The following is a 23,910-nucleotide window of genomic DNA, read 5'->3' as shown; positions in this document are numbered from 1 at the left end:
TATCTTGACAATTTATTCCTGGGCTCTATATTATATTTGAAATGTAAATCATGTAAATAAAGTTATTACTTAAATTTGCGGAGTTTGATATAAAACCTCAAATAACTATTTTCAGAAATATCTCAAATGCCTAAAGATAATTGTATAAAAGCAGGATTGGCAGCACACGGTTGGCCTTAAAGCACATCAAATCGTTGCCTGAGTTATGCCCCAATTTGTTGCAAAGTGCAGAGCTCGATGTATAGTTTGGTTCATTGAATTAGGTATATTTTACTGGAAGGTAGAGAAAAATATTTGGCAACACTACTTGTAAAACAAAGAAACTGATGATAACACTGCCTACAAAATAAGGAGAAACTATTGGCACCACTGCATGTAAAACAAAAAGAAACTGTTGGCCACACTCCATGTAAAACAATGAAAAACTGTGGGCAACACTGCCAGTAAAACAAGGAGACACTGTGGGCAACACTGCCAGTAAAACAAGGAGACACTGTGGGCAACGCTGCCAGTAAAACAAGGAGACACTGTGGGCAACACTGCCAGTAAAACAAGGAGACACTGTGGGCAACACTGCCAGTAAAACAAGGAGACAATGTGGGCAACACTGCCAGTAAAACAAGGAGACACTGTGGGCAACACTGCCAGTAAAACAAGGAGACACTGTGGGCAACACTGCCAGTAAAACAAGGAGACACTGTGGGCAACACTGCCAGTAAAACAAGGAGACATTGTGGGCAACACTTGCTGTAAAACAATTTGAAACTGGAAAACACTGCCTGTAAAACAATGAGAAACTGTGGAAAACAGCCTGTAAAACAATGAGAAACTGTGGAAAACATTGCCAGTAAAACAAGGAGAAACTGTGTGCAACACTGCCATTAAAACAAGGAGAAACTGTGTGCAACACTGCCATTAAAACAAGGAGAAACTGTGTGCAACATTGCCATTAAAACAAGGAGAATCTGTGAGCAACACTGCCAGTAAAACAGGGAGAAACTGTTGGCCACACTCCCTGTAAAACAAGGAGACACTGTTGGGCATTCTTGCTGTAAAACAATTTGAAACTGTGGAAAACACTGCCAGTAAAACAATGAGAAACTGTGGAAAATACTACCTGTGAAACAAGGAGAAACTGTGTGAAACAAGGAGGAAACTGTGTGCAACACTGCCAGTAAAACAAGGAGAAACTGTGTGCAACACTGCCAGTAAAACAAGGAGAAACTGTGTGCAACACTGCCAGTAAAACAAGGAGAAACTGTGTGCAACACTGCCAGTAAAACAAGGAGAAACTGTGTGCAACACTGCCAGTAAAACAAGGAGAAACTGTGTGCAACACTGCCAGTAAAACAAGGAGAAACTGCGGGCAACACTGCTAGTAAAACAAGGAGAAACTGTGGGCAACACTGCTAGTAAAACAAGGAGAAACTGTGGGCAACACTGCTAGTAAAAACAAGGAGAAACTGTGGCAACACTGCCAGTAAAACAAGGAGAAACTGTGTGCAAACACTGCCTGTAAAACAAGGAGAAACTGTGGGGCAACACTGCCAGTAAAACAAGGAGAAACTGTGGACAACAGTGCCAGTAAAACAAGGAAAAACTGTGGGCAACAGTGCCAGTAAAACAAGGAAAAAACTGTGGGCAACAGTGCCAGTAAAACAAGGAAAAACTGTAGGCAACACTGCCAGTAAAACAAGGAAAAACTGTGGGCAACACTACCAGTAAAACAATGAGAAACTGTGGGCAACACTGCCAGTAAAAACAAGGAGAAACTGTGGGCAACACTGCCAGTAAAACAAGGAGAAAGTGTGGGCAACACTGCCAGTAAAACAAGGAGAAAGTGTGGGCAACACTGCCTGTAAAACCTTTTAGCACAGGTGGGTGACTAGGTGAAACCCATTAGCACAGGTGTGTGACTAGGTGAAACCCCTCACCACAGGTGTGTGACTACGTGAAACCCCTGACCACAACTGTGTGGACTAAGCGAAAACCCTTAGCACAGGTGTGTGACTAGGTAAAACCCCTGACCACAGGTGTGTGACTAGGTGAATCCCCTGACCACATGTGTGTGACTAAGTGAAACCCCTGACCACAGGTGTGTGACTAAGTGAAACCCCTGACCACAGGTGTGTGACTAAGTGAAACCCCTGACCACAGGTGTGTGACTAAGTGAAACCCCTAACCAGAGGTGTGTGACTAAGTGAAACCCCTGACCACAGGTGTGTGACTAAGTGAAACCCCTGACCACAGGTGTGTGACTAAGTGAAACCCCTGACCACAGGTGTGTGACTAAGTGAAACCCCTGACCACAGGTGTGTGACTAGGTGAAACCCCTGACCACCGGTGTGTGACTAGGTGAAACCCCTGACCACAGGTGTGTGACTAGGTGAAAACCCCTGACCAGAGGTGTGTGACTAAGTAAAAACCCCTGACCAGAGGTGTGTGACTAAGTAAAACCCCTAACCAGAGGTGTGTGACTAAGTGAAACCCCTAACCAGAGGTGTGTGACTAAGTGAAACCCCTGACCACAGGTGTGTGACTAAGTGAAACCCCTGACCACAGGTGTGTGACTAAGTGAAACCCCTAAACAGAGGTGTGTGACTAAGTGAAACCCCTAACCACAGGTGTGTGACTAAGTAAAACCCCTGACCTCAGGTGTGTGACTAGTGAAACCCCTTGCCACAGGTGTGTGACTAGGTGAAACCCCTGGCCACAGGTGTGTGACTAGGTGAAACCCCTGGCCACAGGTGTGTGACTAGGTGAAACCCCTGGCCACAGGTGTGTGGACTAGGTGAAACCCCTGGCCACAGGTGTGTGACTAGGTGAAACCCCTGGCCACAGGTGTGTGACTAGGTGAAACCCCTGACCTCAAGTGGGCAGCAAGATGGAAAAGAGAGCGCTTGAAGGTCGGTAATGGGGCCAGCTAGAAAAAGTAGATTTAAGACCCCTGTCACCCCTTTACTATATAATACCAACAGTGCACCCTTTGAGATACATCGTCGGTACTATCACTTGCTTATTGAGAAAAAGCTAGTGTTGCAACCAGTTTAAAGGTGTTTAAGTGCCGCTCATGAATAGCAGAGACAATGGACAGTGACATTGCCTTAGGGGACTGACCATATATACTGATCAGCGCCCAAGACCCCTCTCCACCCAAGCTACGACCAAAGAGGCCAGGCAATAGCAGCTGATGGCTCAGCAGATAGACCTATAGGCTCCCCCAAAACCCCATCCTTAGCTCACAAGTATGGTGAGGTTGCACCGACCAAAGGAACTAACTAGCTTGAGCGTGACTGGAACCCCAGTCTGGCGTTCACCCAGTCAGGGACGTTACCACATCGGCCACCACAACAGCACAAAGGGATTTTCATAAATGTAACAAAATTACCTTTTTCAGACAGTACTCTCTTTACCTTCAGGCAATTGAACCACTAAGGTCAAGCCTTCTCAGTTTCTAACTCCAGCTAGGATATTGTGTCAAACATTTAATATTAAATTTTCTTAAATAACGAAACAAGGCCTACCCAAAAAGAGGGGGATTTCGTCAACTGAATTGACAACTGCCTTGCAAGACTACACATTTATTAACCACATGCTTGACCTCGTTCAGGGAGGAAAATGTGTTTTTTTTTTTTTAACTCTAAAGGAAAGAACGTTCAAGTTAATAACTATTAATAGGATTATTCATTTTCGTAAAAAGGTACATTGCGCCATTTATTGATTTTCCATTTGTATTGATTTTAAAATACTAACTTAACAAATCAAAGAATTTCTTTGATATCCTGCATAATGTGTCATTTAAAAATTCATAAAATATTGAATCTAATTACCAGACTATGGCATTTTCATTATATAATTCACTGAAAATTAATGAAAATATAAAACTACGAATTAAGAAAATACCGATCGGATAAACAGACCAGTAACCTTTTACCTAATGATAATTTTGTTTTCGATTTTTACCAGATTAAAGACTTTCTTTCGATGCGTTTGAAGACAAACTATGAAGAACTTTCAAGATTAAGAAAAAATATAATACTGGCGAGATGTTTAGGATCATATGAATAAACTGTCTAACACTAAAACCACTAAATATTTTGCCAATATTATCATATTTTGAGATTTTGTGTGAAATTTAAACTAGGGATTTAATGATTAAAATCTAGCATTCGATTTAACATTGTAAAAGGTTTAAATATCCAAACATATGTTCATACATCAACTGTTTTTAAATGTTAGGTATATAATAGTTAATGTTAATTGTACACTCACTCTTGCTTCAAGCTTCATTCCAGATAAAGAAAGAATCCGTGTAAAAGATTATCTGTACTATTAGCATGCTTTTGAGAGAGAGAGAGAGAGAGACAGAGAGAGGAGAGAGAGAGAGAGAGAGAGAGAGAGAAGAGGAGAGGATAGAAGAGAGAGAGGATAGAAGAGAGAGAGAGAGAGAGAGAGAGAGAGAGAGAGAAGAGGAGAGGATAGAAGAGAGAGAGGATAGAAGAGAGAGAGAGAGAGAGAGAGAGAGAGAAGAGGAGAGGATAGAAGAGAGAGAGGATAGAAGAGAGAGAGAGAGGAGAGAGAGAAGAGGAGAGGATAGAAGAGAGAGAGAGAGAGAGAGAGAGAGAGAGAGAAGGGGAGAGGATAGAAAGAGAGAGAGAGATAGAAGAGAGAGAGAGAGAGAGAGAGAGAGAGAGAGAGAGGAGAGGATAGAAAAGAGAGAGTGAGAAGGGAGAGGATAGAAAAGAGAGAGTGAGAAGAGAGAGAGAGGATAGAAGAGAGAGAGAGGATAGAAGAGAAAAGAGAGAGAGAGAGAGAGAGAGAGAGAGAGAGAGAGAGAGGGTCTACTTAAAAGCAAGGGCGTAGCCGGGGGCAGAATCCAGAATCGTTGAATGCAAGAGCTATATAAACAGAAACCTCATTCGTTTAAACTATCAGTTCTCAAGAGCTTTCAAAACGAGCACATCTCCACAATCATGAACGGTCTCATCTTCGTAAGTGAATTTCCAAAGTCATTGATGGTTAAGTGGATCAACCACGGTTCTTGTTTTAATTATTCTCCATAAATTAAACCGAAGGGAGGAGTCAATACCTCTTGAACATTTCAGCCTCTTTCGCAAATAACTTTAACCTCATTAACATTACATTACCTATAGCTCCAGTTTCAAAATTCATATATAAAGAATTCGTTTAACCTGACGATTGAGTTTAGTTATATGAATGTTAAGTATAGTATGTTATTTATCTCATGGTATTTATTGGCTCACATCAATTCGGATGTAAACAACAATTACGGTCACTAATTGCAATCTCTTTGCAAAACATCAAATGCTAAGGTTCATAATGAAGAAGTTTCAAATATGACTTATTAACTTAATTTGATGGCCGTTCCCTACTTCGCTTTCGTTCTAGTTCGCTTGCCTGGTGGGCGTGGTGGTGGCCGACACCTACAAGACGCCCATCCCGATCCTGAAGGACGACCGAACCCAGAACGCCTACGGCGAGTACACCTTCGAGTTCGAGACCGGAAACGGAATCAAGAGGAACGAGGCCGGAAGGCAGAATGACGGACAGGAGTCACAAGGAGGATGGAGGTAAGAGGAAGGAAGAGGGAGGAAAGAAAGACATCTTTCAAAGGGATGAGAAAAGACCCTCTTCACATTACGCAAGATGGAGGTTTAAACAGTAGCCATTCTGTGAATGGTTATTCAATGGGTTGAAAATGAACTATTAAAATCCATAGTTCTTTAAAAGATTTATTCAAGATATTCAAGAATGTAGTGATAATACTCTTACGTATGATGAGGACACATTAAATGTTGACAACGAACTGATAGTCCATTAGTAATTCGTTCTTGTCATCAAAAACCGTAGTTACAAGAGATCATGGCGAATATTTTTGTTCCTAATGGTGATTATCTAATGCAAACCTTTTTCTATCGTTTCAGCTACACTGGTCCCGAGGGCATCCCCATCGCCCTGACCTTCTCCGCCGGTGCCCAAGGGTACGTGCCCGTCGGCGATCCCCTGCCCACTCCCCAACTCTTCCTTACGACGTACCGACGGAGGTCATTGATTAAAATCTTGAATCTTGATTAGCACGACTTCAAATACAGATTTTTCGTCTAAAGAAGCGTTTTGATATCGGATTAAGAACAAAAAACTTTAATTTACTACCAAATATTAAATAATTCTTTCTGACTGCTACTTTGATTAATGCATAACTAGTTATGGTTTTGTTATTTCATCAGTAAACCATTCTTCCATTGTTATATTTTTCGACATTTTCAAGAAATGGAACTTTTATCATCTAAAGGAAACTACTTAAAGCTTTAACTGTTGATGTTTCGAATCTATTTTAATCACGATTTCACAATTATATATTCTACTATATTTATACTTGCTCTTTTGCTCCATTTATCTTGACAATTTATTCCTGGGCACTATACTATATTTGAAATGTAAATCATGTAAATAAAGTTATTACTTAAATTTGTGGAGTTTGATAAAAAACCTCAACTATTTTCAGAAATATCTCCCATGCCTAAAGATATCTGTATAAAAGCAGGATGGGAAGCCTACGGGTGGCTTAAAGCATATCAAATCGTCGCCTTAGTTATGCCGCAATTTGTGGCAAAGCGCAGAGCTCCATGTATACTTCACTGGAAGTTATATGAGAAACTGTTGGCAACACTGCTTGTAAAACAAAGAGAAACTGATGGCAACACTGCCTGTAAAATAAGGAGTAACTGTTGGCACAACTGCATGTAATACAAAAAGAAACTGTTGGTCACACTCCCTGTAAAGCAAGGAGAGACTTGGCAACACTCCCTGTAAAACAAGGAGGAACTGTGGGCAACACTGCCAGTAAAACAAGGAGAAACTGTGGGCGCACTGCCAGTAAAACAAGGAAAAACCGTGGGCAACACTGCCCATAAAACAAGGAAAAATAGTGGGCAACACTGTCAGTAAAACAAGGAGAAACTGTGGGCAACACTGCAAGTAAAACAAAGAGAAACTGTGGGCAACACTGCCAGTAAAACAAGGAGAAATTATGGGCAACACTGCCAGTAAAACAAGGAGAAATTATGGGCAACACTGCCAGTAAAACAAGGAGAAACTGTGGGCAACACTGCCAGTAAATCAAGGAGAAACTGTGGGCAACACTGTCAGTAAAACAAGGAGGAACTGTGAGCAACACTGCCAGTAAAATAAGGAGAAACTGTGGGCAACACTGCCAGTAAAACAAGAAGAAACTGCGGTCACACTGGCAGTAAAACAAGGAGAAACTGTGGGCAACACTGCCAGAAAAACAAGGAGAATCTGTGGGCAACACTGCCAGTAAAACAAGGAGAATCTGTGGGCAACACTGCCAGTAAAACAAGGAGAAACTGTGGGCAACACTGCCAGTAAAACAAAGAGAAACTGTGGGCAACACTGCCTGTGAAACCCTTTAGCGGAGGTGGGTGACTAGGTGAAACCCCCTGACCACAGGTGTGTGACTAGGTGAAACCCCTGACCACAGGTGTGTGACTAGGTGAAACCCCTGACCACAGGTGTGTGACTAGGTGAAACCCCTGACCACAGGTGTGGTGACTAGGTGAAACCCCTGACCACAGGTGTGTGACTAGGTGAAAACCCCTGACTTCAGGTGTGACACTAGGTGAATCCCCTGACCACAGGGTGGTTGTGACTAGGTGAATCCCCTGACCACAGGTGTGTGACTAGGTGAATCCCCCTGACCACAGGTGTGTGACTAGGTGAATCCGCTGACCACAGGTGTGTGGACTAGGTGAATCCCCTGACCACAGGTGTGTGACTAGGTGAAACCCCTGACCACAGGTGTGTGACTAGGTGAAACCCCTGACCACAGGTGTGTGACTAGGTGAAACCCCTGACCACAGGTGTGTGACTAGGTGAAACCCCTGACCACAGGTGTGTGACTAGGTGAAACCCCTGACCACAGGTGTGTGACTAGGTGAAACCCCTGACCACAGGTGTGTGACTAAGTGAAACCCCTGACCACAGGTGTGTGACTAAGTGAAACCCCTAACGATAAGTGTGTGACTAAGTGAAACCCCTAACCATAGGTGTGTGACTAGGTGAAACCCCTGACCACAGGTGTGTGACTAGGTGAAACCCCTGACCACAGGTGTGTGACTAGGTGAAACCCCTGACCACAGGTGTGTGACTAGGTGAAACCCCTGACCACAGGTGTGTGACTAGGTGAAACCCCTGACCTCAGGTGTGTGACTAGGTGAAACCCCTGACCTCAGGTGTGTGACTAGGTGAAACCCCTGACCTCAGGCGTGTGACTAGGTGAAACCCCTGACCACAGGTGTGTGACTAGGTGAAACCCCTGACCACAGGTGTGTGACTAGGTGAAACCCCTGACCACAGGTGTGTGACTAGGTGAAACCCCTGACCTCAGCTGTGTGACTAGGTGAAACCCCTGACCACAGCTGTGTGACTAGGTGAAACCCCTGACCACAGGTGTGTGACTAGGTGAAACCCCTGACCTCAGCTGTGTGACTAGGCACTTTCTGGACTGTGGGCAGCAAGATGGAAAAGAGAGGGCTTGAAGGTCGGTAATGGGGCCAGCTAGAAAAATAATACTAATAGTGTACCCTTTGAGATACATCGTCTGTACTATCACTTGCTTATTGAGCAAAAGCTAGTGTTGCAACCAGTTTAAAGGTGTTTAAGGGGCGCTCATGAATGGTAGAGACAAGGGACAGTGACATTGCCCTAGGGACTGACCATATATACAGATCAGCGCCCAAGACCCCTCTCCACCCAAGCAACGACCAAAGAGGGCCAGGCAATAGCTGCTGCTAACTCAGCAGATAGACATATAGGCTCCCCCAAAACCCCATCCTTAGCTCACAAGTATGGTGAGGTTGCTTCGACCAAAGGAACTAACGAGCTTGAGACTGGAACTCCTGTATGGCGTTAACCAGTTAGGGACGTTACCACATCGGCCACCCCAACAACAAACGAGAATTTCATAATGCAACAAAATTACCTTTTAAGAAAGTACTTTCTTTGGATTCAAGCAATTGAACCACTAAGGTCAAGCCTTCTCAGTTTCTAACTCCAGCTAGGATTTATGTCAAACATTTAATATTAAATTTACTTAAATAACAAATCAAGGCATACCAAGAAGAGAGGGATTTCGTCAACTGAACTGACAACTGCCTTGCAAGACTATACATTTATTAACCACATGCTTGACCTCGTTCAGGGAGGAATTATTTGTTTTTTAACTGTAAAGGAAAGAGCGTTCAATGTTAAACGACGAATCCAAATTAATAACTATTAATAGGATTATTCATTCTCGTAAAAAGATACTTTTTTGCGCCATTTACTGATTTTCTATTTGTATTGACTTTAAAATACAAAGTTAATAAAAAGAGTTTCTTTGGATATCCTGCATGTCTGTATTTCAAAATTCATAAAATATTGATTTTAGTTACCAGATTATGGCATTTTCATTATCTAATTTACTGAAAATTAATGATAATATAAAATACGAAATTTTCTCTTTATTTTCACCAGATACGAGACGTTCTTTCGATGCGTTTGAAGACAAACTATGAAGAAATTTCAAGATTAAGAAAAAAATATACTGGTGAAATATTTAGGAGTGTATGAATAAACTAACGCTAAACCACTAAACAATTCGCCAATATTATCATACTTTGAAACTGTGTAAAATTTAAACTTAAAGATTTAATAATTAAAATCTAACGTTCGATTTAAAATCGTAAAAGGTTTAAACATCCAAACATATGTTCATACATTAACTTCTTAAATGCTAGATATACAATTGGTTAGTGTTAATTATGCAATCAATCTTGCTTCAAGCTTCATTCCAGATAAAGAAAGAATCCGTGTAAAAGAATATCTGTACTATTAACATGCTTTTGAGAGAGAGAGAGAGAGAGAGAGAGAGAGAGAGAGAGAGAGAGAGAGAGAGAGAGAGAGAGAGAGAGAGAGAGAGAGAGAGAGAGAGAGAGAGGAGAGGAGAAAAGAGAGAAAGAGGAGAGGAGAGAAAAGAGCATAGAGAGAGGAGAGGACAGGAAAGAGAGCATAGAGAGAGGAGAGGAGAGAAAAGAGAGCATAGAGAGAGGAGAGGAGAGAAAAGAGAGCATAGAGAGAGGAGAGGAGAGAAAAGAGAGGAGAGGAGAGAAAAGAGAGGAGAGGAGAGAAAAGAGAGAAAGAGAGGAGAGAAAAGAGAGAAAGAGAGGAGAGGAGAGAAAAGAGAGAAAGAGAGGAGAGGAGAGAAAAAAAAAAAGAGAGAGAGAGAGAGAGAGAGAGAGAGAGAGAGAGAGAGAGAGAGAGAGAGAGAGAGAGAGAGAGTAATTAATAGCAAGGGCGTAGCCGGGGGCACTATTGTCTTCCAGAATCGTTGAATGCGAGAGCTATATAAACACAAACCTCATTCGTTTAAACTATCAGTTCTCAAGGAGCTTTCAAAACGAGAACATCTCCACTATCATGAACGGTCTCCTCTTCGTAAGTGAATTTCCAAAGTCATTGGTGGTTAAGTGGATAAACCACGTTTTTGTTTTAATTATTCTTCATGAATTAAACCAAAGGCAGGAGTCAGTACCTCTTGAACATTTCATCCTCTTTCGCAAATAACATTTTAACCTCGTTAATATTAAATTACCTAGTTCCAGTTTCAAATTCATATGTAAAGAATTCCTTTAGCCTGACGACTGAGTATTTATATGAATGTTAAATCTAGTATGTTATTTTTCTCACGGTATTTATTGGTTTACATCAATTCGGATGTAATCAACAATTACAGTTACTAATTGCAAAATTAATACATTGCAATCTCTTTGCAAAACATCAAATTCTAAAGTACATAACGAAGAAGTTTCAAATATGGCTTATTAACTTGTTAGAATTGATGGCCGTTCCCTACTTCGCTTTCGTTCTAGTTCGCTTGCCTGGTGGCGTGGTGGTTGCCGACACCTACAAGACGCCCATCCCGATCCTGAAGGACGACCGAACCCAGAACGCCTACGGCGAGTACACCTTCGAGTTCGAGACCGGAAACGGAATCAAGAGGAACGAGGCCGGAAGGCAGAATGACGGACAGGAGTCACAAGGAGGATGGAGGTAAGAGGAAGGAAGAGGGAGGAAAGAAGGACATCTTTCTAAGGGATGAGAAAAGACCCTCTTCAAATTACGCAAGATGGAGGTTTAAACAGTAGCCCTCCTGTGAATGGTTATTCAATGGGTTGAAAATAGGTTAAACTATTAAAATCCATTGTTCCTTAAAAGATCTATATAAAATATTCAAGAATATAGTGATAATACTATTAAGTATGATGAGAAAACATTAAATGTTGACAACGAACTGATAGTCCATTAGTAATTAGTTCTTGTCATCTAAGAACATAGTTACAATAGAGAATGGAGAATATCTTGTTCCTAATGGTGATTATCTAACGTAAATCTTCTTCTATCGTTTCAGCTACACTGGTCCCGAGGGCATCCCCATCGCCCTGACCTTCTCCGCCGGTGCCCAAGGGTACGTGCCCGTCGGCGACCACCTGCCCACTCCCCCAACCCTTCCTTATGACCGTACCGACGGAGGTCATTGATTAAAATCTTAATCTTGATTAGCACGACTTCAAATACCGATTTTTCATCTAAAAGCTTTTGATAATCGGATTAAGAACAAAAAAATTAATATTTACTATCAAATATCAAATAATTCTGACTGCTAGTTTAATTAATGCATAACTAGTTATGGTTATGTTATTTCATCAGTAAACCATTCTTCCATTCTGATATTTTTGACATTTTCAAGAAATAGAACTTTATCATCTAAACTAAACTACTTAAAAATTCAACTGTTGATGTTTCAAATCTATTTTAATCACGATTTCACAATTAATTATTCAACTATTATTTAGACTTTGCTCTTTTGCTCCATTTATCTTGACAATTTATTGTAAATCATGTAAATAAAGTTATTACTTAAATATGCGGAGTTCGATATAAAACCTCAAATAACTGTTTTCAGAAATATCTCCCATGCCTAAAGATAACTGTATAAAAGCAGGATTGGAAGCACACGGGTGGCCTTAAAGCACATCAAATCGTTGCCTGATATATGCACCAATTTGTTGCAAAGTGCAGAGATCCATGTATAGTTTGTTTTATTGAATCAGGTATACTTTACTGGAAGGTAGAGAACATTTTTTGGCAAACCTACCTGTAAAACAAAGAAACCGATGACAACACTGCCTGCAAAACAACAAGAAACCGTTGGCACCACTGCATGTAAAACAAAAAGAAACTGTTGGCCACACTCCCTGTAAGACAAGGAGACACTATTGGCCACGCTTCCTGTAAAACAATGAGAAACTGTGGGGAACACTGCCTGTAAAACAAGGAGGAACTGTGGACAACACTGCCTGTAAAACAAGGAGGAACTGTGGACAACACTGCCTGTAAAACAAGGAGGAACTGTGGACAACACTGCCTGTAAAACAAGGAGGAACTGTGGACAACACTGCCTGTAAAACAAGGAGGAACTGTGGACAACACTGCCTGTAAAACAAGGAGGAACTGTGGACAACACTGCCTGTAAAACAAGGAGGAACTGTGGACAACACTGCCTGTAAAACAAGGAGGAACTGTGGACAACACTGCCTGTAAAACAAGGAGGAACTGTGGACAACACTGCCTGTAAAACAAGGAGGAACTGTGGACAACACTGCCTGTAAAACAAGGAGGAACTGTGGACAACACTGCCTGTAAAACAAGGAGGAACTGTGGACAACACTGCCTGTAAAACAAGGAGGAACTGTGGACAACACTGCCTGTAAAACAAGGAGGAACTGTGGACAACACTGCCTGTAAAACAAGGAGGAACTGCGGACAACACTGCCTGTAAAACAAGGAGGAACTGCGGACAACACTGCCTGTAAAACAAGGAGGAACTGCGGGCAACACTGCCTGTAAAACAAAGAGGAACTGCGGACAACACTGCCTGTAAAACAAGGAGGAACTGCGGGCAACACTGCCTGTAAAACAAGGAGGAACTGCGGGCAACACTGCCTGTAAAACAAGGAGGAACTGTGGGCAACACTGCCTGTAAAACAAGGAGGAACTGTGGGCAACACTGCCTGCAAAACAAGGAGGAACTGTGGGCAACACTGCCTGTAAAACAAGGAGGAACTGTGGGCAACACTGCCTGCAAAACAAGGAGGAACTGTCGGCAACACTGCCTGCAAAACAAGGAGGAACTGTGGGCAACACTGCCTACAAAACAAGGAGGAACTGTGGGCAACACTGCCTGTAAAACAAGGAAGAACTGTGGGCAACACTGCCTGCAAAACAAGGAGGAACTGTGGGCAACACTGCCTGCAAAACAAGGAGGAACTGTGGACAACACTGCCTGCAAAACAAGGAGGAACTGTGGACAACACTGCCTGCAAAACAAGGAGGAACTGTGGGCAACACTGCCAGTAAAACAAGGAGGAACTGTGGGCAACACTGCCAGTAAAACAAGGAGGAACTGTGGGCAACACTGCCAGTAAAACAAGGAGGAACTGTGGGCAACACTGCCAGTAAAACAAGGAGGAACTGTGGGCAACACTGCCTGTAAAACAAGGAGGTAATGTGGGCAACACTGCCTGTAAAACAAGGAGGTAATGTGGGCAACACTGCCTGTAAAACAAGGAGGTAATGTGGGCAACACTGCCTGTAAAACAAGGAGGTAATGTGGGCAACACTGCCTGTAAAACAAGGAGGTAATGTGGGCAACACTGCCTGTAAAACAAGGAGGTAATGTGGGCAACACTGCCTGTAAAACAAGGAGGTACTGTGGGCAACACTGCCTGTAAAACAAGGAGGTACTGTGGGCAACACTGCCTGTAAAACAAGGAGGTACTGTGGGCAACACTGCCTGTAAAACAAGGAGGTACTGTGGGCAACACTGCCTGTAAAACAAGGAGGTACTGTGGGCAACACTGCCTGTAAAACAAGGAGGTACTGTGGGCAACACCATGTAAAACAAGGAGAAAATGTGGGCAACACTGCCAGTAAAAAAAAAAAAACCGATGGCAACGCTCTCTGTAAAACCAGGAGAAACCGTGGGCTACGCTGCCTGTAAAACAAGGAGAAACTGTGGGCTACGCTGCCTGTAAAACAAGGAGAAACTGTGGGCTACACTGCCTGTAAAACAAGGAGAAACTGTGGGCTACACTGTCTGTAATACAAGGAGAAACTGTGGGCTATGCTCCCTGTAAAACGAGGAGAAACTGTGGGCTGCGTTGCCTGTAAAACGAGGAGAAACTGTGGGCTGTGTTGCCTGTAAAACGAGGAGAAAATGTGGGCTGTGTTGCCTGTAAAACGAGGAGAAACTGTGGGCTGCGCTGCCTGTAAAACGAGGAGAAACTGTGGGCTGCGCTGCCTGTAAAACGAGGAGAAACTGTGGGCTGCGCTGCCTGTAAAACGAGGAGAAACTGTGTGTAACTCTGCCTTTAAAACAAGGAGAAACTGTGGGCAACACCGACTGTAAAACAAGAAGAAACTGTGGGCAACGCTGCCTGTAAAACAAGGAGAAACTGTGGCCACCACTGCTGTGGGCAACACTGTAAAACAAGGAGAATCTGTGGGCAACACTGTCTGTAGAACAAGGATAATCTGTGGGCAACACTGCTTGTAAAACAAGGAAAATCTGTGGGCAACACTGCTTGTAAAACAAGGAAAATCTGTGGGCAACACTCCCTGTAAAATAAGGAGAAACGAATGGCAACGGTGCCTGTAAAATAAGGAGAAACGAATGGCAACGGTGCCTGTAAAACAAGGAAAAACGAATGGCAACGGTGCCTGTAAAACAAGGAAAAACGAATGGCAACGGTGCCTATAAAACAAGGAGAAACTGTTAGCAACGCTGCCTGTAAAACAAAGTTGTTGAGCTTTTAAACACAAGATCAAAAACACTTAGTTTACGAAGTTTTACATAGAAAAATAGTTACAGTTTAACAGCGAAATTAAGAAAAATACTACAATGTGCGGCTGTCGGACGTCTCCTGAGCCTCCCGTCTCGTGAAGAGCACCGTAATTATATGAAGCCCATAGTATATTAATAAATACTCTCATTTTACAATATTTTCTTACTGCTCAGGATTTGGGTTTATCATACATAATTGCCGATTAAGATTGACAGATGTTCCTCATTTCTGAACGTTCCTTTACTCTGACTGGGAGTCTTTATTCCTAAATGCTCTTTTTTTTTCCGGAATGGGGACCTTCATTCATAAATTTAGACTGACGGGGCCACCTAATAAAAAGGCTGTTTACACTAGGTTTACACTGACTGGGCTCCTTCATTCAGAAATGTCGTAATGAATAGGTCACCCCATTCATATATGCTCTGTAGACTGGCTAGGATCCTTGTTATGATATGCCCTTTACTTTGTGAACTGTTTTTATGGGCCTGTATCACAGAACAGGACCTACAAGATCTTTTATCGTATACATTCTTCGGTATATGGTGTACCACAGCAATTCCCCGTTAACTTGTTTTCTAGTCTTTGAGCAGTAGATTTGAACGCTCTAGAGCCTACAGTAGAACTACATCTTAGCTCCAATAATATGAAACCCTTCTTAAGATATTCTGAAAGTCCGATTCTGATGACTTAAGTTATAGAACATATCTTAAAACAATATTCTGGCATTAAGAGGCAGTCATTGTAATTCAATCATCATAATAGTAATAATCTTTTTCATGGTGGGGCAATTTAATTAATCTTGCTCCTCTGTTTTGTAATTTCTCAAGTTGCACTTCAAGCAGGTTGTAGAAGAAGAGTTACAGTAGTTAATCCTGGTAATATCAGTTATTAAAATGTTTCAGAATATTCATCCAGATGCTTCAATAAAATCAATGTTTCTAAGCTCTTTGGGTTGACTTGGAAACATTCTGTTTAGATTGGGGCCAAGTCAAAAAATGAAACTTAACGGGTTATTCAAGGGTTTGTTAAAACACCCATGGGCTTAGCTAATCTGTAGAAAATAACGAAATAAACTTAATTATTTTTATAAGAATGTTAGTCTACTGTTGAGTTCCTAAGGCCGAAACCGGGATAGGCCCCACGTATATAATAAAAGTCTTTGAAGAAAACCAAGCTCTAAAACACTGACCTTCAGGTAACAACCCAAGTCAACGTTGACAGTTGTTTAAATCTACTGACTAAAATTTACGTTGGGAAAAAAAAGAAAAAAAAAACACCAGGAGTTCTTGCCATATGTAAACTAGACATATTTAAAAGTATCTTAAATAACTAGTTATTCATCATCTCCTCCTACGCCTATTGACGCAAAGGGCCGCAGTTAGATTTCGCCAGTGATCTCTATCTTGAGCTTTTAAATTATTTGTCAACCATATATTCAAGAGTTCTTAAGACAAAAGTCCTAGCCACCCATTATTCGGAAAATGGTCGTAGTAACAAACCATAAGATAAGCTACTTCCTAAACGGTACACACACACACTAAAATAAACCAGGTTACTTGAAAATTCTTTCAGTACTCTGTGATAAATAATTATAAAATAAATAAAAGCTTGAGTACTGGATACAAAGACAATAAGGTACAAGGTTAATCTTAAGAGTTTGTTAAAATGAAAGATCTCATACATTAATTCCTAGTATATACATGTTTCAAAGGTAAAATTACACAAGGATATCAATCCAATGGCCTGAAATTTACACTTGTCAGCAATGGCAAATTTTATCAGAAAAGTGGTATTTTAAAAGATTTCTAGCACGAATTTTGCTAAGATTAAACCTTAAGAGAAACATGCATGAAATTACAGTTTTTTGCATTTCATAAGTTTAATCTGTACAAGGTTAATCTTGAGAGATTGTTAAAATAAAAGATTTCATATATTAATTCCTAGTATACATTTTTTTAAAAGGTAAAATTACACAATGATATGAATCCAATGCCCTAAAAATTTACACTTGTCAACAATGCCTAATTTAATCAGAAGTGGTATTTTAAAAGATTTCTAGCAGGAATTTTGCTAAGATTTAACCTTGAGAAACTAGCATGAAATTAAAGCTTTGTTGTATTTCATAAGCTTAATCTGTGTTCACGTATTGCTAATTGAAGCGGAAAACTACAAAATAAGAACCCAAGAAGATGTATTATGTCGGTCCACCTATGGTTACCGATGAACCATATTTCCAGTTATGAAATAAGTTATCCTGATATACCTCGTAGCTCAAATTTCCCACAGTTATGATCACAAACCATAACATTATTTCCATACAAAAAGGCTCTGACAAAGCAAAATGGGATAGTCCAAAATTACTTGGTCCCGCCCCTAAAATTGGTCTCCATTAAAATTAATTAATTGTATTATAAATGAAATTACAGCAAGCAAAATAGGATAGTCCAAAATTACTTGGTCCCGCCCATAAAATTGGTCTCCTTTAAAATTAATTAATTGTATTATAAATGAAAATACAGCAAGGAAAATAGGATAGTCCAAAATTACTTGGTCCCGCCCCTAAAATCGATCTCTCTAAAATTAATTAATTGTATTATAAATGAAAATACAGCAAGCAAAATAGGATAGACCAAAATTACTTGGTCCCACCACTAAAATTGGTCTCTCTAAAACTAATTTATTATAAATGAAAATACAGAAACAAAAAATCTATGAGTTTAAGCATGTCCATTATAGTCCAGTCATGACACTGATGACCTCTGAGCAAGAGCCTGTGCTGAAAAAGGGGGGGGGGAGCTGTAATGACAATCGAGTGCATTACTTTAATCGCAAAATTATTCTTTATATTTGCAGCAAAGAAGTGTTAGGCATGAAAACCACAAAGGTCGTTTGTTCTCAAGTTTTAAAAAATGAGCTTTCTACGGTATAGAAAATTATAAATTAACTTCTTAACGCAGGGCCACTATAGTTTCCCACTACGTATATTTTTTCGATGTATAATATTAATCAAATATAAATTTCGATACGTGTATAAAATACCTAAAAAAAAAATACGTAAATGCGTTTGTATATACTAGTTTTAAAATTTTGGAATATCATAAAAAGGCCTTTTACAGTCATTAGAGAGAGAGAGAGAGAGAGAGAGAGAGAGAGAGAGAGAGAGAGAGAGAGAGAGAGAGAGACAAGGGCGTTTCTCAGAGTCTGAGCTATATAAACTGAAAACTTAATGGTACATCACACCAGTTCTCAAGTAACTTTGAAAACTAGAACATCTCCATTTCATCATGAACCGTCTGTTCTTTGTAAGTAGCTTTCTGGTTTACCTGTTTAAAAATCGTTTAAGTTTATTGACGCTGTTTTTTTTTTTTTTTTTTTTTTTTTTTTTTTTTTTTTTTTTTTTTTTTTTTTTTTGTAACATTTCAGAAAAGGGATTTTAACGAAACTATTACTTCGTAGGTCTAAACTACTTGTATCCTCAATGAATTAACTACATTTATTTATTTTTTTTTGTAACATTTCAGACAAGGGATTTTAGTGAAACTATCACTTCATAGATTTAAACTACTTGTATCCGCAATTAATTAACTACATTCAATTTTTTTTTTTTTGTAACATTTCAGACAAGGGATTTTGTGAAACTATTACTTCGTGAATTTAAACTTGTATCCGCAATAAATTAACATTAAAAAAATAATTTTAATCCGAAATTCTCCGTAAAAATATACTGTTCTCAGCCGTATTTCAGTAAAATACAGGCGGCCGTATTTTTTTTTACCCTATTTCGTTATTATCTTTTACGGATTGGTGACCGTAATATCACTCCTTAACGTCAATATATCCGTTTTTAAAAGAGGTAAATGCCTCTCAATATTTATTCCCGTTTTTTAGCGTTTTTACGACAAAGTTTGAACTGTAGGCCTATTTAGTGGACCTAGTATCATCAGGGTCTACTATAACTAACATTCTCTCCCAATTTAAGTTTTTGGCTTCTGTAACAATACCTTGCTCCAATTTTTAACTGTTATTCAAGATAAAAACAATTCTCTAAGCAGACGTTGAGAGATTTAATCATATGAATATTAGCCTATTAATTTCCTAATTAATAACAAACCTTAAATGGGGAAGTTTTGAAGTTATTTGTGGATCATATTCTATCAAACTACACTTAGAATTTACTGCCGCTAATTACTGTAAAATTACAATAAATTTTAGTTTAATTTGCCACAAAGCAATTGACACATTTTTCATTGACTAAATGTACTTTCTATATTTCGCTTTCGTTCCAGTTCGCTTGCCTGGTGGCCATGGTGGTGGCCGACAGCTACAAGACGCCCATCCCGATCCTGAAGGACGACCGAACTCAGAACGCCTACGGCGAGTACACCTTCGAGTTCGAGACCGGAAACGGAATCAAGAGGAACGAGGCCGGAAGGCAGAATGACGGACAGGAGTCACAAGGAGGATGGAGGTAAGAGGAAAAAGATATTTTGGATGGAGGTAAGAGGAAAAAGATATTTTGGATGGAGGTAAGAGGAAAAAGATATTTTGGATGGAGGCAAGAGGGAAAAAATACATATTGTGAATGGAGGCAAGAGAAAAAAGATATTTTGGATAGAGGCAAGAAATTTTGGATAGAGGCAAGAAATTTTGGATAGAGGCAAGAAATTTTGGACAGGGGCAAGAGGTAAAAGATATTTTGGATAGAGGCAATTAATCTTGGATAGAGGCAATTAATCTTGGATAGAGGTAAGAGGGGAAAAAATCTTTTGGAAGGAGGTAAGAGGAAGAAAAGGGTCTTCTATTTTGAAAGGATTGGGTAAAGGACGGCCTTCTTTAAATTAAAAGGGAGGACGTGAGGAAGGTCAGAAGACTTTTTACTCTATTAAGGAGACTATGCATATTAGAACATTAAAATATTACAGTGTCACGTGGATAAATTCAAATGCATTTGCAGTTTTTAAAGAATTTTCCTTTATAAACAACGTTCATAAATTAAACTACTTTCTAACTAGGGTTAGGGAATGGGTGGCGTTTAAATTGATATGTAATGAAACTAAAACATTTTATTAAATCAAGAAACCTTTATGACATTCAATATTGTTGACAATTTATTTAGTTTATCTAGTATAGTTAGCGACTTAAACTGTTTTTGTATTGTAACCGCTCGTTCTGTAGTAAGAATCACTGAACGTTGCTTTAAAAAAAATACGATTATCTATTAATACTAGAATTGACTACTGTGAGAATTATCATTTAACTTAAAACTACTAAAGTTGCTGAATAAAATAGAGAGATTAATAGGGTTATTACATAGCAACAACAGAGATTGCACCAGAAATAGGATTAACCCTGTGCTAGCTTTTAAAGCTAGAATATTTTTTACGATATCAAATTAACAATGCTACACAACCATAAAATCTTGCCGACAATGTACTATTTACGGGTCCAAGTTACTGTAGCAAAGTCAGACCTCGACATTGATTATATATAACGTCCTCCTTAAAAAGGACTGAAGACGTCCCCCTTGAAAAGGACTGAAGACGTCCCCCTTGAAAAGGACTGAAGACGCCCCCCTTGAAAAGGACTGAAGACGCCCCCCCTGAAAAGGACTGAAGACGCCCCCCCTGAAAAGGACTGAAGACGCCCCCCCTGAAAAGGACTGAAGATGCCCCCCCTGAAAAGGACTGAAGATGCCCCCCCTGAAAAGGACTGAAGACGCCCCCCCCCTTAAAAAGGACTGAAGACGCCCCCCCCCCTTAAAAAGGACTGAAGACGCCCCCCCTTAAAAAGGACTGAAGACGCCCCCCCTTAAAAAGGACTGAAGACGCCCCCCCTTAAAAAGGACTGAAGACGCCCCCCCTTAAAAAGGACTGAAGACGCCCCCCCTTAAAAAGGACTGAAGACGCCCCCCCCTTAAAAAGGACTGAAGACGTCCCCCCTTAAAAAGGACTGAAGACCCCCCCCTTAAAAAGGACTGAAGACGCCCCCCCTTAAAAAGGACTGAAGACGCCCCCCCTTAAAAAGGACTGAAGACGCCCCCCCTTGGAGAGGACTGAAGACGCCCCCCCTTGGAGAGGACTGAAGACGCCCCCCCTTGGAGAGGACTGAAGACGCCCCCCCCCCCTTGGAGAGGACTGAAGACGCCCCCCCCTTGGAGAGGACTGAAGACGCCCCCCCCCTTGAAGAGGACTGAAGACGCCCCCCCCTTGAAGAGGACTGAAGACGCCCCCCCCCCCCCTTGAAGAGGACTGAAGACGCCCCCCCCCCTTGAAGAGGACTGAAGACGCCCCCCCCCCCTTGAAGAGGACTGAAGACGTCCCCCTTGAAGAGGACTGAAGACGTCCCCCTTGAAGAGGACTGAAGACGTCCCCCTTAAAGAGGACTGAAGACGTCCCCCTTGAAAAGGACTGAAGACGTCCCCCTTGAAAAGGACTGAAGACGTCCCCCTTAAAGAGGACTGAAGACGTCCCCCTTGAAAAGGACTGAAGACGTCCCCCTTGAAAAGGACTGAAGACGTCCCCCTTGAAAAGGACGGAAGACGTCCCCCTTGAAAAGGACGGAAGACGTCCCCCTTGAAAAGGACGGAAGACGTCCCCCTTGAAAAGGACGGAAGACGTCCCCCTTAAAAAGGACGGAAGACATCCCCCTTAAAAAGGACGGAAGACATCCCCCTTAAAAAAGGACGGAAGACATCCTCCTTAAAAAAGGACGGAAGACGTCCTCCTTAAAAAGGACGGAAGACGTCCTCCTTAAAAAGGACGGAAGACGTCCTCCTTAAAAAGGACGGAAGACATCCTCCTTAAAAAAGGACTGAAGACATCCTCCTTAAAAAAGGACTGAAGACGTCCTCCTTAAAAAGGAATGAAGATAAAAAGTCTTTCAATTAGTTGGACAATTTTTTTCCAGTGTTATGGTGGTGTGATTTGACAAATAACAGACTTCACCGTACAATTCTCCAAATCCTAAAAGAATGTAAATGACATACATATCTTAAGGGTCCTGCAGCTAGACGAACGCCCCCCCCCCCCCTTTTTTTTTTTTTTTTTTTTTTTGCGTGCGCAAAGCCGAATCAGAAAAGTACTTTCGAAAGTCAAAAGTAAAATAAAGTATGGAAGAACACTACGCTATCTTTGAATGTCAAGGTCAGCAGAAATATTGCCAGTACAGGTAAATACTAACTTTAAAGTATAGTACAGGGAAATACTAACTTTAAAGTATAGTACAGGGAAATACTAACTTTAAAGTATTTATATCATATCCTACACAACACGACGCTATTAAATAAATAGTTGGATTATTTTCCAATGACTGGAAGAAGAGCTAGCGGAGTATTAACTCTGAACTATCGAGCTGCTAGTTGACGACCAGAACCTCAAAGTCATCGATGTTAATATCCATAACCAAGCAGTTCAAAGTTCATGAGCAACGCTAGCCTTCTTCAAAGATCAAATTTACACTATTCTATCTAATTTTCTTCCTCTTGTTTTGTTAAAGTATTTATAGTTTATTTAGGAAATATTTATATCGATGTTGTTCCTGCTCCTGAAATGTTTTATTTTCCCTTGTTTCCGTTCCTTACTGGGCTATTTCGTTGTTGGGGCTCCTGGGCTTATAGCATCCTGCTTTTCCAACTGGGGTTGTAGCTTAGCAATTAATAATAATAATAATAATAATAATAATAATAGCAAAATGCCAATAATAATAATAATAATCATAATAATAATAATAATAATAGCAAAATGCCAAGATTTAAAAAGTTATTCGTAAACGACGCTAGGGGGCAACACGAGTAGTGCTTACAGTCAAGGATTAAGTTATAATAGGTTTGGTCAAAGAAAAGTCATTAATTGCTCAAATTCACTTTAGAAAACAAAGCATTTTCAAAGAGGATGATAACACGTTTATGCGCACCAAAGTTTCAGGAATAAAGGAATAACAATTCTAACACTTTCTATTTGTTGCAATCTGAAATTCTAAAAGTTTTTATAATACTTGAAGACAGTGATTTAATCAATATAACTAGTATTAACTATTACATCAACTAAGATGATAAAATGCGTAGAGTAAAAATACATAGCCTATTATAACTCATTGATTTGAAGTTTTCTGGCATCCTAACATCGAATTATAACTCATGATTAAAAGCATTTTATGTGTATCATTTACTTAAAAAATGTTCATTAGCCATATCATACCAAATATCTATGCGAACACAAATTACGAGTTTGATTTCGAATGTTCTCCATTTGATAGAAAAAATCCTATAATTTCAGCTACACTGGTCCCGAGGGCATCCCCATCGCCCTGACCTTCTCCGCCGGTGCCCAAGGGTACGTGCCCGTCGGCGACCACCTGCCCACTCCCCCAACACCTGTGGCTCTTCCATACGAACGTACCGACGGAGGTCACTAATCCAATGGTAAATTCGAAAATTCGTCTACAGTTTTATCGCAAAATATGGATCAAATCTCACACCTAACCTAACCACTACCACTACGAGAAGCTGATCAAATAAAAAATATATCTCCCTTTCCCTCTTTCTTTCAGATACTTCAGACTGTACGATACATTTTGCGCTGCCATTAAGGACTAATATTTGAGCTATTCTGGACCTATTTATTGTATTTATTATTAAATAAGTCATGTTTTCCTGAATCTACAAAATAAACTTTTAAAGAACATTTGGAGTTTTAGACTGATTATATTAAAGTCCCCTAGATATCAATATAAAGAATATGAGAGAGAGAGAGAGAGAGAGAGAGAGAGAGAGAGAGAGAGAGAGAGAGAGAGAGGAGAGAGAGAGAGAGAGAGAGGGAGATTTGCATGACACCACCAAGAATCTCAGGAATATATTATGAAAACTTTCAGTAAAAGTGTCCGAATAATTTTTTAATAGACAACAGAAATAAACACACACTACACAGAT

The 23,910-nt window shown here is 40.4% G+C and overlaps 3 protein-coding genes across 3 annotated transcripts in view; 2 read left to right on the top strand and 1 right to left on the bottom strand.

Annotated features, from left to right (window-relative positions):
* The window catches only part of LOC137628758 (pupal cuticle protein Edg-78E-like), a 157,578-nt gene that overhangs the window by 112,093 nt on the left and 21,575 nt on the right, over positions 1–23,910 (bottom strand). The window lies entirely within an intron of this gene.
* Positions 10,406–11,707, top strand: LOC137628375 (endocuticle structural glycoprotein ABD-4-like). Its single transcript, XM_068359526.1, has 3 exons — positions 10,406–10,515; positions 10,950–11,130; positions 11,489–11,707. The coding sequence occupies exons 1-3, from the start codon at positions 10,413–10,415 to the stop codon at positions 11,616–11,618; spliced, it is 414 nt and encodes a 137-aa protein (XP_068215627.1). The 5' UTR covers positions 10,406–10,412; the 3' UTR covers positions 11,619–11,707.
* On the top strand, positions 19,277–23,441 carry LOC137628374 (endocuticle structural glycoprotein SgAbd-8-like). Its single transcript, XM_068359525.1, has 2 exons — positions 19,277–19,452; positions 23,258–23,441. Exons 1-2 carry the CDS (start codon positions 19,289–19,291, stop codon positions 23,394–23,396), a joined length of 303 nt encoding a protein of 100 aa, XP_068215626.1. The 5' UTR covers positions 19,277–19,288; the 3' UTR covers positions 23,397–23,441.

Source organism: Palaemon carinicauda, chromosome 36 (assembly GCF_036898095.1).
Source record: "Palaemon carinicauda isolate YSFRI2023 chromosome 36, ASM3689809v2, whole genome shotgun sequence".
Taxonomy (NCBI): Eukaryota; Metazoa; Arthropoda; class Malacostraca; order Decapoda; family Palaemonidae; genus Palaemon; species Palaemon carinicauda.
This window is presented reverse-complemented; position numbering and strand designations above follow the sequence as displayed.